The 13368-nt window shown below is 49.7% G+C and overlaps 1 protein-coding gene across 1 annotated transcript; it reads right to left on the minus strand.

Annotated features, from left to right (window-relative positions):
* Positions 1 to 3152: 3152 nt before the first annotated feature.
* Positions 3153 to 3957, minus strand: LOC120927434 (ras-related protein Rab-2A-like). The gene has a single exon (XM_040338111.1). It carries the CDS (start codon positions 3862 to 3864, stop codon positions 3367 to 3369), a length of 498 nt encoding a protein of 165 aa, XP_040194045.1. The 5' UTR covers positions 3865 to 3957; the 3' UTR covers positions 3153 to 3366.
* Positions 3958 to 13368: the final 9411 nt, after the last annotated feature.

Here is a 13368-nt window from a genome sequence, read left to right on the forward strand (position 1 = left end):
CAGCGCTGAAGAAGAAGGCACCGGAGAGCTGCAGAAGAACCGGGGTTCGCCGAGTCAACAGCGGAAGAGGGGAGAAGATGGAAGAAGCCCCCCGGAGTCCGGAGAAGCCCCCCCCGGAGAGCGGAAGAAGAAACCCCCCCCGGAGAGCGGAGAAGACCCCCGGAGAGTGGAAGAAGAAGCCCCCCCTGGTAATTGAGCTAATAACGAAGACAGGGGGGGCATCCGGAGCAGAATAATAAATTATTTTAAAAAGCCTTGTGTTGTGTGTTTACTAACTTTTACTTTTTGCCTCCAGGTGAATGGATAGGGGTACGATGTACCCCATATCCATTCACTTAGGGTGGGGGGCCGGTATCTGGGGGCCCCCTTATTAAAGGGGACTCCCAGATTCCGATAAGCCCCCGCCCGCAGACCCCGACAACCAATGGCAAGGGTTGTCGGGAAGAGGTCCTGTCCTCATCGACATGGGGACAGGGTGCTCTGGGGTGGGGGGGCCCGCAGTGCGCCCCCCTGCCCCAGAGCACCCAACCCCCCCATGTTGAGGGCATGCGGCCTGGCACGGCTCAGGAGGGGGGGGGACGCTCGCTCGTCCCCACTCCATTCCTGGCCGGCCGGGTAGCGTGCTTTGGATACGGGTCTGGTATGGATTGTAGGGGGACCCCCTACGTCGAATTTTCGGCGGAGGGGGGTCTCCTTACAACCCATACCAGACCTAAGGGCCTGGTATGCTCCTGGGGGGGAACCCATGCCGGTTTTGAATTTAAAAATTGCCGTGGAGTTCTCCCTCAGGAATGCATACCAAATGCCGTCGCTGGAATGGGCCTTTACAATGTGTGACTAACTTTCCACATTATAAAACCAGCCCTAGTTTTGCGCAGGCAAATTCGGAACTTACGCAGAAATCACAGTGCTGAAATGCTTTGAAAATCTGCTTAAGTCCTCATTTGCATACGCAAAGCTGCATTTCAATGAGAAATGCCCCCAGTGGCGGATGCGGTACTGCATCCTAAAATCTGACCGTGTAAGTGTCTTACACATGTCAGATTTTCTGCCTAACTTTGGAAAAAGCCTTTTGAGAATCGTTTCCAAAGTTAGGCACAGGGATACGCAGGCTGAACAGCAGTTAAGTCTGCGTATCTCTTTTGAGAATCAGGCCCAATGTACCTACCTTGTGATTGCTGTTTTCTAAATTGTCCCATACTTCCACATCTGTGATCAGGTTTGTGTTATTTGTAATCAGTAGATCTAGTAATGCATTATCTCTTGTTGGTGCATCCACCAACTGACTCATGAAATTGTCCTGCAAAACATTTAAGAAATGGCTTAGATAGGTGAGCAACTCCTTCTGCCTAGTCAAAATCTGGATAATTTTAATCCCCCAATATAATAACATTGGCCTACTTCCCCGCAATTCCTAACTGTGATAAGAGATCAGACTCTTCCTTGAAGTTAGGGGGGCTGTAGCATATGCTCACTACTCCTTTCCCATTACATTCCCTTTGGAACTCCACCCACAATGATTCCACCTTCTTCCTAGCTACATTAGCAATGTTGTCCCTTATGTTTACTAGGAAATCGTTCTTGATATACAGGCCTACCCCTGCACCTTTTCTACCCTCCCTGTCCCTCCGATATAGGGAATACTCCTGAATGGTTACCAGCCAGTCATGTGGCTGTCAAACCAAGTTTCTGATTTTCCCACAAAGTCAAAATCCTCCTTATATATTAGCAACTCCAGTTTATCCACTTTGTTAGTTAGACTTCTAGCATTTGTGTACATGCCTCTTAACTTTGTACGGGCGCATATTTTTTCCTCCTTAGTTATTATGAGTCTGGGGTTTTGCCAACCTACTTACCTTGGGTTTAGGGTTTATAGTCACCCTACCACTAATGCCTCCAATAGCACCCTCTAACCTTATTTGCTTATTACTGGCTATTACTTCCTCTGATCCCTCCCCCCTCCCACCACCTATTTTAAAAGTCCCTCTATCTTGCTGGCCATCCTCTCTCCCAATAGAGCTGCACCCTTCCCATTTAGGTGCAGTCCATCCCTTCTATAGAGCCAGTAACCGACAGAAAAGTCAGCCCAGTTCTCCAGGAACCCAAAGCCCTCCTTCCTGCACCAGTACCTCAGCTACTTGTTAATATTCCTAGTCTCCTCCTGCTGCATGTCTGGTGTGACTCGAAGTACAGTCAGTATTTCTGAGAGTACCACTTTTGGAGGTCCTTTTCATCACTATAGCCCCTAAGTCCCTAAAATCATTTTTTAGGATGCTCCACCTTCCTCTAACTTTGTTATTGGTACCAGTATGCACCATGACAGCTGGGTCCTCCCCAGCCCCTCTCAGCAATCTGTCCATCGATGTGCTGAACCCAAGCGCCCGCTACATCACATACTGTGATCAGTAATGAAATAGCTTTATAGCAGCAGTGCAAAACTTGAATCAAATGCGTCAGGCTGCAAAGAAGTACTATCGTACTCTGTGTGAGAGCGACAGTCTCTTTGCAGCATTCTGACATTCCCACACTGAGTCACAGCTAGAGTTGTTCAATCAGCAGAGAGCATTAGCTTTGCTGATTGCAGAGTCACATTAAAACGTATTACTGCAAGTGTAGGGCACATACATGCCCTTTCTAGGGCATACAACTATATGGAAGAGTCCGAGCTCTGCCACATTGACTTACAAAAAATGTGGGTCAATCATTATTGGTTTCACTAGGACGTGAGCCTGTCGTAAAAATGGCCACTACCAAAACCTGGCACACGCAAGGAAATAAACAAGTACTATTCATTCACATACCTGTATTTGTCCATGTATATAGCAGCTACACTGCTGGAAGGTTTTATGAAAATGTATAAGAAATGTCAGTGCAGTTCTGCTTGAGGGTAATGCTGACTGTGCTAAAGCAATCCCCAGATGCGATGCTACTGTACATGTAGGTTGATTGTGGCAAGATGAATACAGGTAATCTGCATGCCAAACCTTGATGCATTCTAAAAAAAAATCATGTAATTTTAAGGAAACCATGCTATTCAAAATTGCTAATTAATAACTAAGTCTCTTTAATGATGCCAAGCAATGTAGTACTGCAAAGGTTAAAAGTAGCCATTTGGATTTAAGTTTTATTTTTTTTTTATTTTTTTTTTTCAGTTTTTCTTTTTTTTTTACTTGGGGGGAACAAGACAACATTTAACAACCACAATCAAACCTTTAAATCAAAAGCAAATGATACAGTATGAATACAATTTCAAAAATCTTCTTTAAAGTGAACATTGAAACTGGAGAAGGAGAAGAGAAGGTAAAAGTACAATAGCCTATGGACAAGAAACAGCCACTTCAGGCTCTTCGCATGGAATGATGAGGCTCAACAGCACCCGCCTCCAGCTTGCTGTCCTCCCATATGAGACCCAGGTGATCCAGGCGTTGAATGTTGTGGTCCGATTTTAATGCCGTTTGCCTCATTGTTTATGTCGAATACTCCTTCCTGGATTTTTTCATAAATTTCTTTTGCTGTATTAATAAATGCCTCCTCCACATTTGAGGCAGTCTTTGCTGAGGTCTCCATAAAAATAAGGCCGTGTTCCCTGGCAAATGCTTCTCCCTCTTCTTTCTTTACTTCTCTCCTTGATTCCAAATCACTTTTGTTGGCAATTAACATGATCACCATATTGGAATTTGAATGTTGGCGAGCATCTTCCAGCCAAGTTGTTAGATGGTTAAATGTGTCTCTCCTTGTGATATCATAGACTAATAATGCACCAGCTGCTCCTCTGTAATATGATCGTGTGATTGAACGAAATGATTCCTGACCTGCTGTGTCCCAAATCTGAAGCTTTATCTGCTTGCCGTCAATTGTAATCATTCGTGCACCAAATTCAACCCCAATTGTCAGGTCATGAACAGGCTGGAACCTCTTGTCTGTGAACTGTAATAGTAGACAAGATTTACCGACACTTGTACATTCCAATTCACTTCCTGGTTTTCGGGCAAAGGTCGGATTTAAGTTTTATGCCTCGTACACATGACCGTTTTTCATGATGTGAAAAATGCAATTTTTTTAAATGGTCATTAAAACCGATTGTGTGTAGGCTCCAGAGCATTTTTCTAGACGTGAAAAATGGGCATTAAGGGCCAGATTCACATAGAAATACGTTACTCCACGGCGGCGTAACGTATCCCATTTACGTTACACCGCCGCAGGTTTACAGCGTAAGTGCCTGATTCTCAAAAATCTTACCTGCAAAATTGCGGCGGTGTAACGTAATTCCAATCGGTGCAAGCCCACCTAATTCAAATGGGGCGGGCACCATTTAAATTAGGCGCGTTCCCGACTTACGCAAACGACGTTGTTTTTTAAATTTCGACGCGGAAGACGGCCATACTTAACATGGCTTAGAGCAACTAGGTCTCAGCCCTAATTTTACACGGCGTAACTCGACGGAAACGACGTAAACTTAGATCGACGGGCAGTGCGGACGTTCGGGAATCGTCGTAACTAGTCATTTGCATATTCTACGCTGACCGCAATGGCCTCGCCACCTAGCGGCCGGCCTAGAATTGCATCCTTAAGATCCGACAGTGTAATTCAATTACACCTGTCGGATCTTCTGGCTATCTTTGCGTAACTGATTCTATGAATCAGTTGCATAGTTAGGACGGCCGGAACACAGAGATACGACGGCGTATCAGGAGATACGCCGTCGTATCTCTTTTGGGAATCTGGCCCCAAAAATTTAGAACATGCTCTAAATTTTCGCTTCGTTTTTCACGTTGTCGTTTTTCACGCTTTAACAACGTGAAAAAATGCGCATGCTCAGAAGCAAGTTATGAGGCGGGAGCACTCGTTCTGGTAAAACTATCATTTGTAATGGAGATAGCCCATTCGTCACGCTGTAACAGACTGAAAAGCACGAGGCTGTACGCGGCTTTAGAATGAATGATGCTCTTTCTCAGAGAAATTACTAACAGCTGCCATGTTGAATTTGCTGTGACTGACAGCTCCTTGGCATATATAGTACTGTGTGTGCTGGGTGTCCTACATCTCAGAAAATAAATATGCAAATTTCCTGCAGATAACCCTTGTATTTCAGAAGTTTATTTAACCACTTTAAAGCGGGGGTTCACCCTAAAAAAAAATTATAACATTGCATGGAGCCGACCTATGAGACCGACAGTATGCTGTTGTTTTTTTTTGCGTACATACCATTTCAGGGCTATTTTCACCCCCGGCTTCCCCGCGGGAGTGGGCGTTCCTAATCACAGGCTGTGATTGACGTTTTTCCGACGTATCCCAGTGCGCATGCGTCGGATAGAATGCCTAAGATACGTCGAACACTACATACGACGTGAACGTAACTTACGCACAGCCCTATTCGCGTACGAATTACGGAAACGACGTAAAAAGATGGGCTTGTTCCGACGTCCATACCTTGCATGAATGAATCGGCGTATCTTGCTGATTTGCATATTCGACGCGGAAAACAACGGAAGCACCACCTAGCGGCCAGCATAAAAATATGCACCCTAAGATACAACGGCGTAGGAGACTTACGCCGCTCGTATCTTAGCCTAATTTAAGCGTATCTGGTTTCCAGAATACGCTTAAATTTACGACGGCGTAGATTCAGAGTTACGACAGCGTATCTACTGATACACCGCCGTAACTCTCTCTGAATCTAGCTATATATGTACAAATCAGCATTTTCTGCTCGAAATTTACTTAGAACCCTCAAACATTATGGGCCAGATTCACGTAGCTCAGCGGATCTATAGATCCGCTCGATCTACGTGAATTAAGATCCGCTCCCGCAAATTTAGGAGGCAAGTGGCTAATTCACAAACCACTTACCTCCAAACTTGCGACGGCGGATCCTAAATCCCCCGGCAGAATTCAAATTCCGCGGCTAGGGGAGTGTACTATTTAAATCAGGCGCGTTCCCACGCCGATTTAAATGCGCATGCGCCGTCCGGGGAATTTCCCGGGGTGCATTGCTCCCACTGACGTCGCTAGGACGTCAGTGGTTTCGACGCTTACGTAAACGACGTCCATCCGTATTCTAGAACGACTTACGCAAACGACGTTAAAAAATTTAAATTCGACGCGGGAACGTCGGCTATACTTAACATTGGCTGCGCCTGATGAAAGCAGGGGTAAGTATACGACGGGTACGCCGCTACGGAAACGTCATAAGAAGACTGCGTCGGGTCCGCGTACGTTCGTGAATTTGCGTATCTCGCTGATTTACATATTATTTATCGTAAATCAGCGGGAACGCCCCGGCGCCATTTTTAAATTGAAAAAAAGATCCGACAGTGTAACACAGTTACACCTGTCAGATCTTAGCCCTATCTATGCGTATCTGATTCTATGAATCAGGCGCATAGATAGGACCAGTGTAAGTCAGAGATACGATGGTGTATCTGTAGATACACCGTCGTATCTCTTTGTGAATCTGGCCCTCCTCTATCTTTTTTTGGCAGCGGCCCTAGAGAATAAAATGGTGGGTGTTGCAATTTTTTATGTCACATAGTATTTGGACAGCAGTTTTTCAAATGCAAATGTTTTGGAAAAAATACACTTTAATGAATTTAAATACACGCAAACACAATGTAATAAAAAATGTTGGTAAAATATAAAATATGGTGTTTTGCCGAGTACATACATACAAAACATGTCACACTTTAAAATTGTTCATGCTGGTGGAACGCGACAAACTACGGTTTATTACATTTTCCATAGGCGACAGTTTAAAAGCCTTTACAGTTTACCACTTTAGATTTACACAGAAGGTCTGGTGCTAGAATGATTGCTCTTGATCTGATGTTCGCAGTGATACCTCCCTTAAAAGCATCAGATGAAACCAAGATCAGTTTGATCCAAAGCTTTTCCAAGACAGTAATGGAAACTGGGTTCCAGGCGCTACTGAATGAAAAAGACAGTAATGGATTGTTTACATCCAGAGAGACCAGAAGTGACAAAATACTTGTCGAGTCCGGTTTCTTAGACCATCGAATTGATCGAGGATGTTCCATTTTTCGATCGTCTCTATGGTCAGCCCCCGGAGCCAGTGGGGCTGGAGAGCCCAGAAATGTGATCTAATGACTAATTATCTACTAGGGTCACTTTTACAAAAAAAGTCCATCGCCGACTAAAAACAAAGGCCCAGATTCTGAAAGGGTTTACGACGGCGCAACGCAATGTACGCCGCCGTAAGTCCTAATCTGGGCCGTCGTATCTATGCGACTGATTCTTAGAATCAGTTACGCATAGATATCCATTAGATCCGACAGGCATAAGGCTCTTACGCTGTCGGATCTTAAATGCATTTTTTTCCGCGGCTAGGTGTCGCCTCCGTCCTTTTCCCCGTCGAGTATGCAAATTAGCAAAATACGCAAATTCCCGAACGTACGCGCGGTCGACGCAGTGAAGTTACGACGTTTACGTTAGATTTGCGCCGCGTAAAGTTGCCCCTGCTATATGAGGGGCAACCAATGTTAAGTATGGCCGTCGTTCCCACGTCGAAATTTTAAAATTTACGTTGTTTGCGTAAGCCGTCCGTGAATGGGGCTGGACGCCATTTACGTTCACGTTGAAACCAATGACGTCCTTGCGACGTCATTTAGTGCAATGCACGTCAGGAAATTTTAGGGACGGCGCTTGCGCAGTACGTTCGGCGTGGGAACGCGCCTAATTTAAATGCTCTACGCCCCCTACCTGGCTCATTTGAATTAGGCGGGCTTGCGCAAGGGGATTTACGCTATGCCGCCGCAACTTTACAGGCAAGTTCTTTGTGAATAAAGCACTTGCCTGTAAAACTTGCGGCGGCGTAACGTAAATGACATACGTTACGCCGCTGCAGTTTTACACCCATCTACGAGAATCTGGGCCAAAGATACTGGAATTATGTCCGCAGTTGCATCATCACCTAAACTCCCCGAGGTACTGGCATGTTGCCGGAGCTGAAGTGGTTACAAAAAAATTGATAAGTTGTATGTAACAAAAACATTTGGGTGCTGAATTTTCAGGAACAATTATAGTCCTATTTCATATTTTACTAAAACACTTAAAAAAACAAGCTGACGAGATTAAAATGGTTATAAAGGCTCAAGGTTTTTTTTTTTACCTTCATGCTTTATACTTACCTGAGCCCCTTCTCAATCCAGCGATGTGCATGAGAGCAGCAACTTTAGAGGGACTACTAATCGACTCACACAGCAGCGGGAGCCATTGCTATTACAAAAAAAAAAAGTTGCCTTTAGAAACACTTTAAATTTCTGACACCCTAGAGCAGGGGTGCCCCAACCAGTGGCCCGGGAGCCACATGTGGCACGCGGAGCCCTCTGATGTGGCCCGCGACCTCCTGCTCTGGGATGGAATAGCATAGAATACTGTTATTAAAAAGGTCAGTTTATTACTGAAATCACAATGTATATATGGGCATATCTGTTCTACTGGGCTGCTTTCAAACTGATCCACAGATGCAGAGCAGTGCACCTGAGGGTTACCTGCACTGAGCCATAGACTTCTCTTATTACCTGCGAGTTTGGTGAGCTTTCTGAAAGAAAGCCCAGAGCAAGGAACGCAGTGACTAGGAGGAGGGCTTCATGACAGAGGGAACAGGGTACAGCTAAAAATTAATGATTGGCTGGTCAGGGGGCGGGGGGCGGAGAGAGGAGTTTATAAAAGGACAAGTTCCCCCCCCTGGCATGCACAGCGCGGAGGAAAGTCATCAGGTTAGCATCATGTCTGAGCTAGAGAGCATGTGGGCCCAATTACAGGCGGAGGCGGCGGTGCATGGCCCTGAGTGGCTCCAGGAGCAGCTGCGGCCTATCCTTGGGGGATCGGCAGCGGCGATTAGTGAGGGGGGGCGAGAATCGGGGCGAGCTCGGTGGTCGCGGCCTCCGGAGCGCTTCTCTTTTGATTCGTCCCCCAGAGCCCAGCGTCACCTTGGGAGTCCCCATTCGCGGGCCCCTCCGGGCCCCCCCCACGAAGCGTGCTGACATGCCTTCAAAGGGGGGGACCGGGAGGAATCCCCTTCGAGGACGGGGCTCGGCGGGTGGCCGCTCCGTCGGCCTTGCGGCGGCCCCAACCCCCGCTCGGCGTTAGGAGTTGGAAGAAGCGGGCCCCGCCCCCCGGGCGACTGCGTGGGGCGCGGCGCCTCAGCGTGGGAGGCCTAGGAGCCCGACTGCTGGGCCATCCTCGTCCGCGGCCTGCGGCCTAGCTCATGCCGGGACGGAAGTCGGAGGTTCGGGTGTCAGCAGTGGTGGTGTCGGCAGGGCTGGGGGACCCCCCCTGGCCCGCGGAAGGCAACGGAGAAATCTGTGAACGGGTCTGGCGGTCGGTCGGACGCCAGGCTAACGGCAGCCAGGGATCCTTCTCCTGGTGGGCTATCGGAGGAGGGTGAGGAGCCTGCTGCGGTCCGGTCGGAAGGGGAGCTGACAGATTCTGATGATGATCTCCCCCCCAGGAGGAGGGCGGTGGCGGTGGAGACAGGACGGTCGGCTAGTGGTTCAATCACTAGGCAGCCCGGTAAGTCTTCTACACCTTCACTTTTAACTGCAGGGTTGGGTATGCCAGTGCCGATTAGCGGCGGGTTGGGGGTGGCGGGGGCTGTGGGGGGCAGTGCAGGGCTGGCTCCAGGCATCGGTGCAAGCGGGGTGGGGGACCCGGGGGTTGGGTGGATTTGCGGGGTTCCTGGCAGGTATAAAAGAACTAGTTGGCAAGTTTGAGAGCCTGGGGGGGGGGGGCGGTGCCCGGTCCGGTGGCGGCTTGGGTTGCTCCCGCGGGGGCGGGGCCTAGTGCGGTGGTGGCTTCTGCGGCTCCGCCGGTGGTGGCGTCGGTGCCCCCGCCGGTGGTAGCCCCCGCAGCGGCCCCGGCAGGTGCGGTAGCGTCTGGGGCGATTGCGGAGGGGAAAGGGGCAGGTGAGGCGGCAAGCCGGCAGGAGATAATCCGCCTGGCGGACGCAGAAAAGTGCGAGGTCTACGTCTGCTATGAGGCGTCATTGGGGACCCATCTCAAGGCGGAGGTCCGGGAAAAAATATGGAAGGGTGAGTATGTGGAGATTTTTTCTCTTCTCCCGTTAGAAAAATTTAATTTGGATAGGGGGAAGCCGGACGAGTCCAAGAAGGAGGAGGAGGAGAGGCGCAGGTACCAGCTGATCCCGCGTACGTTCGCCAACTGGTTGCAGGCCTTTAGTATCCTGGCCTGTGTGGTGGGGGAGAAGAAGCCAGAATTCTGTTCCGGGCTATTCATCTATCAGAACGCGATCGAGGAGGCTCACAGGGTTTATGGGGGGTCAGCGTGGCTACGTTACGACGAACAATTTCCATAGAGGATGGCGGTACGACCGGATCTCCGCTGGAATCAGAAGGACATGAACCTCTGGTTGTGCTTGATGACGGCGGCGAGAGCTCCGGGGCAGTTTTTTCAGGGGGGGCCGGGGGTCCCGCTTCCCAGGGGCAACCGGCCAGTCGGCCAAAAGGGGTGTGTTGGCAATTTAACTCCGACACCTGTAAGTTTGGTGGAACCTGCCGGTACAAGCACGAGTGCTCTGGTTGCGGCGGCTCCCACCCACTGTCCAAATGTTTTAAGCAAAACAGGGGACGTGCTGGTGAGTCTGCTAACAAAAGGGAGGACTCCGGTGAGGGTGGAAAGGATGCGGCCGTTTCTCGGTAGGTATCCAGACAAGGGAGCGGTGGTCATTCTGGAGAGGGGGTTTTCTGTGCAAGCTGGAGGTGGTCCCTCCGGTGCCGCGGAATTTGCGGTCCGCGTTGCTTCATCCCGAGGTGGTTTCCGACAAACTGCGGAAGGAGGTGGCTCTCGGACGCATGGGCGGTCCTTTTTCTGCAGCACCCTGGGGGGATCTGGTAGTTTCTCCTCTGGGGGTGGTCCCCAAGAAGGAGCCCAACAAGTTTAGGTTGATACACCACCTTTCGTTCCCAAAAGGGGGGGTCGGTCAACGATGCCATTGATCCGGAGGCCTGTACAGTCAGTTACACATCGTTTGATGCGGTGGTTCACTGGGTTAGACGTTACGGTCGGGGGGGCTTTGATGGCCAAGTCGGATATCGAAGCAGCGTTTTGATTGTTGCCGGTTCACCCGGACAGCTTCCGGCTGTTGGGGTGTCATTGGGAGGGGCAGTTCTATGTGGACCGCTGCCTTCCCATGGGATGTTCCATTTCCTGCGCATTTTTTGAAATGTTCAGTTCGTTTTTGGAGTGGGTGGTGCGGGACGTCTCGGGGCTCAATTCAGTTATCCATTGTCCAATGTGACGAGATCCTTCCTCGCCCAGGTCCTGCTCTCCCGACACTCCTCTGCTACCAGTGAGTCAGCTTGCAGATTGCAACGTCTGATGGTCCAGTCATCCAAGGTTCCGGGGTCCGAACTACAGCTATGTGCCGTTCAGACCCATTAGGAACAAACACCAGGCAGGCTGTATGTAAGTTCCAACAGGACTCTTTATTTCAAGTACACAGCACACTTTTATACAGAATTTTGGAACATCCCACTCCCAACAACCGCTTTCCTATTGGTCAATTGTAAAGTATATCCAGTCTTCACTCAGGTCCCCCTTGACCATGCAAATGAGGACTTGAAATTGTCAACAGGGATTGGTCCAATAGCTTGGATAGAAAGACTTGTGTATTGAGACAGAAGCCCCAGGGGGTAATCAATGTACACAATAACCTGGTTCCAGCTAGACGGCCTGACTCCGACACCCGCTCTTAACCTGCAGAACACAATAAAAGGTATTTCGCAAGCTGGTTCCACTTAGCATTTCAAAAGCCTTGCATTGAATGTCCCTCTCCTGTGTAACATATGTCAAGTAGAAACACTTTAATATCTCAAGGTCCATGACATCCATTATCTGGGTGACTTCCTGTGTGTGGGGCCGGCTTCCTCCAGGGTGGCCGCAGTACTTCTGGCAACCCTGGAGCACGTCGCGGACCGTTTCGGGGTTCCTTTAGCCCCCGAAAAGACAGAGGGTCCCTGCACGGTCATTAAGTTTCTAGGTATCACTTTGGATTCTGAGGCGATGGAATGCCGATTGCTGGAGGACAAATTGGTAGTGCTCAAGACGGAAGTCAGGGGCATGCTGGGAGTCCGAAAGGTTCGGCTGAGAGAGCTCCAGTCATTACTGGGCAAGCTGAACTTTGCGTGCCGCATTTTGCCTATGGGACGGGTTTTTTGCCGCCGGCTGTCTGCCAGTACGACGGGGGTGGAGTCACCCAATCACTTCGTTAGCCTTCAAAAGGTACACAGGGAGGACTTGCGGGTGTGGCACTCCTTCTTGGAGTCCTTTAACGGTAGGGCGTTGTGGATGTCAGGCCCGGTCAGCAACTTTGATTTGGAACTGTACACGGACGCGGCGGGGTCCACCGGCTTTGGAGTCTTTTTCCAGGGCAGGTGGAGCGCGGGCCCGTGGCCAGCGAGTTGGGTGGAAGCAGGGTTTACCCGTAACCTGGTGCTGCTGGAATTGTTTCCGGTGGTGCTGGCAGTGGAACTGTGGGGGGTGGATTTCAGGGACAAAAAGGTGAGATTTCATTGCGACAAACTGGGATTGGTTCAGGTGATCAACGGGGTGTCGGTCTCCTCGCCCCCAGTGGTGCGCTTGCTGCAGCACTTGGTGCTGAGATGCTTGCAATTGAATGTTTTTATTCATGCAGTTCACCTCCCTGGAGTGGAGAACGTCATTGCTGACGCTTTATCTCGCTTTCAGTGGGACAGGTTCCGAGAGTTGGTGCCGGCGTCGGAACAACACGGAGTGCCTTGTCCGGATGGGCTGTGGAGGATTGCTCTCTAGATGGCTCAGGAGGTCGGTGAGTGAGGCCACATGGGGGGCGTACAGAAAGGTATGGCGAGAGTGGGAATCCTTGGCGAGCTGGGCGGCAGTTGAGCCGTTTGGGACGGAGGTGCGTGGGTTAGTATTTTACTTTGTTTCCAGGAACATGGAGGACGGGGTGTCAGTGGCAGCGTTGAATAAAAAGATGGCAGGGCTGGCTTTCCTCTTCAAGTTGCGGGGTTGCCAGGACTTCACTAAGGATTTTTGGGTAAGGCAGGCGCTCAAGGGATATAGGAAGGCGAGGGTGACTCGGGACTCCAGGCGTCCGGTGTCTTTCGCCGTGCTTCAGGGACCTTTGGAGAAATTGCCTTCGATCTGTTCGTCGGATTACGAGGTGGATTTGTTCAGGGTGGTGTTCACATTGGCGTTCTTCAGGGCCTTTAGGATAGGTGAGTTGGTTAGCCCATCAAAGAAGACCCAGGGGGGCTTGGCTTTGCACAAGGTAAGTTGTGGAGTGGACAGGGTGTCAATATGGCTGCGCAGGTCAAAAACGGACCAGACAGGTAGGGGACGGGAGGTTCA

Source organism: Rana temporaria, chromosome 2 (assembly GCF_905171775.1).
Source record: "Rana temporaria chromosome 2, aRanTem1.1, whole genome shotgun sequence".
Lineage (NCBI taxonomy): Eukaryota > Metazoa > Chordata > Amphibia > Anura > Ranidae > Rana > Rana temporaria.